Raw genomic sequence first — 6185 nt, 5'->3', positions numbered from 1 at the left:
CTGCATGGGGAAAGAATTTCAAGGATCAAAGGGCTGTGGCTTACCATGAAGCAGTGCCGACCACAAATAAGGAAATGTCATAACCCCCAGGAAACAACAAAAACACTCACCCAATGGATGAGTTGGACTTGAGATGTCCCCTGCTCTTCTTTGCCTTGTAAGCTAGGCACAGGAGAAGTCACCCCAGTTCTCTTTCATTGTTCCCCTTTTTGAGCCCTCCCTCCTCCCCCAAAACGTAACAGCAAGTTGACAAATTTAGTCTCCTGTGAAGTTGATATTGGCCATACCTAAACTCCCCTCTTTTCCCTCTGCAGCCGGTTCTCCAGCTCTTTTCCTGCAGTACCCTGACAGTGAGGCACCCCAGCCCTGCAGACTGCGTAGCCTTTTATCAAAGGCTTTGCGCACAGCTGAGGAGGAGAAGTAGAAAATCAAGGGGTCGACACAAGCATTGAAAGCACTGAGAAGCACCGCGCATGCCCTCCAGAGTTCACTCTTTTTCTGGAAGAACCCCACCACATGAGACACGTTATAAGGCCCAAAGCAGACCAGGAAGTTGAAGAGGGTCACAGCAGCCAGCCCCATGGCTCTCCAGCGCTTCTGCCTCCCCACTTGGGGTCTGGAGAGCATGATACGCACAAAGCGCCAGTAGCAGAAGATGGTGACCGCCATGGGGATGAAGAAGAGGACGAGACACAGCTCTAGCCGCACAGGAAGCAACACATCCAGTTGCTCTGGGGTGAAGTTCTCATAGCAGGCAGGGAGGCTTTCGTTATCGCCCCCCGTGTTGTTGGTTGGTAAGTAGTGGACGATGATCACAATGCTGCAGTGTCCGAAGGACAAGAGGAAGGAGACCAGAGAGGCGATCACTCCATACACGGGTCGACGGGACTGCTGGTACTGCACGGGGAAAGCCACACTGCGGTAGCGCTCGATGCCGATGCCCATCAAGAGCCACGTGCTGTAGTAGATGCTGCTGTAGAAGCCATAAGCAGTGAGGACACAGAGGGTGTCCCCCAAGGGCCAGCGGAAGTCGTACGCAGCCTCAATCATCTTGAAGGGCAGCAGCAACAGCAGCAGGAGGTCCGCCAGTGTCAGGCTGAGCAGGAGGATGTGGATGGGTGCAGGCTGGGGCTGGCGGACCCGTCCTATGAAGGCCCACAGGGCCACGAGGTTGGCAGGGAGACCAATGAGGAAATATATTATGTAGAAAGAGAGAAGACCTCTGCTTCGGGGCTCTAGGGCCATCGTTCCTGAAGAGACGAAAGATGAAGTCAGAACCCTCTCTGACCATGGGTTTCCCAGCCCCAAGCCAAGGTGAATCCATTCTCTGTTTCATTGCATCTCCCCTTCCTGCCTTCCTGAGTGGTTATGGCTAACCCCTCAAACTGAGTACTCTTCTGCTTCCTATGTGTCATGGAGAAAGAAGACCTCCTTGCTTCCCAACCAAATTATTTCTGGAAGAAAAAGAAGGAAGGAAAGGGAAGGGAAGGGAAGAGGAAAGGGAGGGAGGATGGGAGGGAGGAAGGAAGGGAAGGAGGGAGGGAGGGAGGAAGGGTTTCCTAAGCATTTTGATGTCTTAGACGCTCCCACAGGAAAAGTTTTGAAGTCTCTAAGTCCCCACTAGAAAGGGCACTTTGTGAGGGCAGTGGCATCCTCTGTCTTATTCCCAACTGTGTCCCTAGGACCTAGAACTGTGACTGATGCATAGTAGGTGCTCAACACTATCTGTTGATAAATGAATGGCTATATGAACAGAGGGGAAGGAACAGCTGCTTTATCACCAAGAGGGACTAAGCCTGATACTGTGTCTGAGTTTCTCCAAATTTTACTCAGCCTGCTTGTGGCTCCCTACTTCCTTCTTCCCTCCCTCCCTTCCTACCTCCCTTCTTTCCTGTTTGCCTCTTTTATCTTTCTTTTGTCCCTGCAACTCATTGGGTTTGAACACAAGACTCTCAACTTCACCCCTGAAAATGGGAATTTGGTTAGGCCTGAGGGATGGGCAGATTGAGCCCAAGGTGAGTCCCAGATGCCCAGCTTCTTGATTCCACACTGAGCCATTCCAAGAAAACTTGTAGGTTTGTGGGGGAGCAGGCTGGTAGTAAAGGAAGAAGCCTGAGCTGGGCCAGGTCACCAGGATCCCAGCCCCGGCCATGCCTCAGCTCAGTTGTGTGACTCTGGGAAGATGACTTAGGTCCTCCCAGCAGCAGCTTGTTTTCCTCCATACCACAGATAACCATAATTTCTCCCAAAGCACCACAATCCCCAGTCTGCTGCCCGCTAATGCTCCCTTTCTCGCTGCCTGAAGAACATGTATGTAAGATTTATGTTGATTGAGAGTAACTTTTAATCTCCTCTTATTTATCATTAAAATGTAGACATTTAAAATAAAACTTGCGTCCTCAATCTGTTACTGCTAGCGTATTACTGGTTGCCCACTTATAAATCTCATTACCAGATTGGAGGATCTCAGATAAAGGGCCGGGTGACCAGGGAGATTCCCATCTAAGTGGGGCTGAGCTCACCATTGTTTTCCTGCCCCTCTTGCCTACACCAGGCCCTCACCAGCATGAGCTCGCCCTTGGCTTGTCCTGGCCCCTTTCCTATCTCTGTGACTTCTTGCCTCATCTCCTTAGAGAGTAAAGTCCATACTCTGCCCCGCTTCATGAGTTTATCTATACTCACTCCTTTCCTAGGCTTGTAATCCCAATGGCTTCTTCCCTGAGCACAGCAAATTCGGGTGTCTTGCCTTTTCCAGTCAGATGGCTTTTCAAATTCGTTGGGTCTCAGGAGCAAGGGGAACCTTTTCTACCTGGACCACCTTTTTTCTCTTCCACAAACATGAGGCTTTTATGCCTGGAAGAGTCACGTGGTCAAAGAGAGGAAGGTCAATAGTTGAGCTTTTCCAAGGCAGGGTGACTGTCTGGATCCCCCACCAACTTCTGTCCCCACCAAACTGATTTCTCCCAGAATCCAGATCACAACTGGTCTTTTGGGCTTCCTCCTCCTTCTGCATTTCAAATAATCCATGCTGTTTTCTTTTCCCATGGGCAATTATTCCAAACAATTTTGTACACGCATCTACTTCCTGCTCCCTCTGCTCTTTCTGCATCCGCTTCGCCATCTTTTCTCTCAAGGCCCCTGACCTAATCAGTTTCCTGTTCTCTTTCTAGGAGGCTTCTCTGAAACTCATTAGTGTCTAAAGCATTGCCTGACTTCCTCTAGCCCATCAGGTACCTTATAAATGCTTTTCCTTGGACTTGGACTATCCCAAGTCCATGTTGCTGCCAGGCAGGTCAAGTTCTGAGTCTTCCTCCCCTCTCAGTCCCTCTCCCAGTGGGCTGTGCCCTTCCTGGGCCAGCCTTTTTTTTTTTTTAAGATTTTATTTATTTATTTGACAGAGAGACAGCCAGTGAGAGAGGGAACACAAACAGGGGGAGTGGGAGAGGAAGAAGCAGGCTCCCAGCAGAGCAGGGAGCCTGATGCGGGGCTCGATCCCAGGACCCTGGGATCACACCCTGAGCCGAAGGCAGACGCTTAACAACTGAGCCACCCAGCTGCCCATGGGCTGGCCTTCTTCTCACTGTTCTCTCACCAACCTGTGTTGGTCCACGTTGCTCCCTGGGGGTGTCCTGAGGCAGACCCACGAAGGCTTGGATACTCACTGGGGATGTTTTTTCTTTCCTCAGGGGATGTGTGTATCTTGCCACTGGCCACCTATCCCTGCCAACAGAGACCCTCGTCCTTTCCCCTTTACCCCAGGAGAGAGACCCTCAGCCCAGTTTCTCCTCTAGAAGGGTCTCTTGGTACTCATTGCTCCCCACTTTGGTAGTCAGGTGATCTCTCTATATCCTTGTGGGCTGGCCTTCCCTAACCCACACTGTACCTGTCCTGTAAAGGTCACTCAGGAATTGGTTTTGATGCTTGATACACATGGGACAAAGACAACATAATTATCTTTTGTTCTCTACCAAGTTAATTTGTACCATCTTGCTGTCTGCGTTTCATTGAGCAACAGAAACTTATTGGAAAGGTAAAGATTGCCACATAAAGCTGCTCTCATCCTAAAATGCCAGGGGAGGGTCCTCTTTTCTCTATCCCCATCTGCAACCATGCAGAGCCCTTTCCCCAGTCAGGAACAGAGCTGCAGAATCTATTAGCAGGTGCGAGCACCGTGGGCACTGTCAAGACCTCAGTAGTCTCTCTATTAGCCCCCTTTCAGCTTGGTGAAGGGCAGTTCCCCCTGGGGTGACCCCACTCCTTCCCATGGGTGTTAAGGTTGAGTCTAGGTAATATTGGCCCTTCCACAAGTGATTGTTTTGAAATTTGTCCTTGGGAAAAAAACTAACACAGTCCCTTGCATGTCACGGGCGACTGCGTACCTGTGGGGTACAGGAGTTGAGGGTGCCCATAAGAGCTTGCCAGCCACTGATACAAGCAAAGACGAGGTCCAAACCTGCACTTTTGAACTTCTCTTTTATCTCCATTCCGTCACCCAAGCCAGTAGTATCGGGCCATCCTTGGTGCTGAGGTCCTGGGGTCACCAAGGTAGAAAGGGGAGAGCCGACTAAGCTGTTTTACAGAACTAGCAGGCTTCATGGACCGCACACACGGCAGCAGCATGGGAGTGGGCGAGGCAACATCCCAGCTTCACCTCCACTTGGCAATGCCCGGCTGGTTCACACCGATGATGCACGGGGACTTCCCTCCACAATGACTCACCTCTCACCATCCCTGTGCTCCCTGCTCACCAGACACCCTCACCCTGCACCCACACTGCCCTAGGTGCTGGGGACATGAGTGAACGAGACAGCACACAAGGAAACCATCAAGGAATTTCAAGTGAAGGAAGGAAGCAAAAACGGAAATCCAGAGAGAGACAGGCTTGGGCTTTTTTGGGAGAAAGCCACCAGGAGAGGCCCGGGCTGAGCAGGGATGTTTGAACTGATGCAAAGCGTCAACCATGTGAAGAGTGTTGCAGGTCGAGGGGACAGCAAGCACCAGAGCCCTGCGGTAGGAACAGACTTGCTGTGTCAGAGGAACAGAAAGGAGGCCAGTGTGGCTGGGCATAGGAGACAGGCCAGGCCGCTCAGCCCGTGGGCCGTGGTGAGAGGACACGGGAATGAGTTCGAGTGCTGACTGTCATCTGGAGTCATTTGACCTCAGAGGACAGCTGTCTCATCCGTTGATCCTATCTCTCTCAGTCTCCTGCTCTTTGGTATGTCTCGATAAGCTGCTGTGCCAGGCAGAATCTGACAGCCCCCTTTTGGTTCAGAGCCCTCCTGCCATCCTGACAACACAGAACTGCTGTCCTCTTTGGCATCCAGCAATCACTGATTGGGGAAAGGCCAGATAGGGGGACACTAAGCATGGAGTCCCAGGGAAACACTGTAAGAGGTTAGGAAACAGAGGTGTCCAGCACACACACAGTGGCATGCACCACCAGAGGAAGTGAAGAGATGGAGCACAGGCCCAACCAGGGAGCAGGGCTCAAGGTAGTCATGCTCTATGTGCCCTGGAGCTAGACCGCTGTGCAGCTCAGCCCACCGCAGGCCAGCTGTCCCCCTGGAAACCACACAGCATTAAGACTGAGAAACCTCACCTGTTAGGAAACTAAGGTTTTCCAGCTGCCTCCCCTCCACCAGCTGCGGCCCTGGCTGGCTCCCCACATCTCAGGGGGTGGGACCCAGGTTACAGAGACTTTGCCACCGCATCCTTCCAGTTGCTGAAACCAAAACCCCAAGAGAGATCCTTCACTCTTCTCTCGCTCTGACATTTATTCCATCGCCAAATGTCTTCCGCTCTATTTTCAAAATATATCCCCGGCCACCACGTCTTACCACATCCACTGCTGCCACCTGGGTTCAATCCGTCATCCCCACCGCTCGCCTGTGTTCCTGAGCAATGTGCTGTCTGGTCCCCCTGCTTCTCCTGTTGCCCCCTTCAGTCTGTTCTCCACACAGCCGCCAGAGAGGTCTTTTTAAAAACTAAGGAGGTCACATCCTTCCTTGACGCAAAACCCCATGGTCTTCCCATCTCTTTTTGAGGCCACAGTCCTTACAGTGGCCTACAAGCTCTACTGTGTTGGCTTCCTATCCCTGTCACTCTCTGACCTCATCCCCTGCACCTCTCTCTCCCCTGTTAGTTGGGTCACTTCTCTGGGCGGTGCAATTTGACGATACTTTCCA

At 51.8% G+C, this 6185-nt stretch overlaps 1 protein-coding gene across 1 annotated transcript; it reads right to left on the bottom strand.

The window, feature by feature from the left end:
* Positions 1 to 255: 255 nt before the first annotated feature.
* On the bottom strand, positions 256 to 1245 carry LOC123791717 (free fatty acid receptor 2-like). The gene has a single exon (XM_045796656.1). The coding sequence runs from the start codon at positions 1243 to 1245 to the stop codon at positions 256 to 258; it is 990 nt and encodes a 329-aa protein (XP_045652612.1).
* Between the last annotated feature and the right edge of the window lie 4940 nt (positions 1246 to 6185).

Source organism: Ursus americanus, chromosome 21, assembly GCF_024610735.1.
Source record: "Ursus americanus isolate L20-20 chromosome 21, mUrsAme1.1.p, whole genome shotgun sequence".
Taxonomy (NCBI): domain Eukaryota; kingdom Metazoa; phylum Chordata; class Mammalia; order Carnivora; family Ursidae; genus Ursus; species Ursus americanus.
Note: the sequence above shows the minus strand (reverse complement) of the source record. Positions and strands in the feature narration are given on the sequence as shown.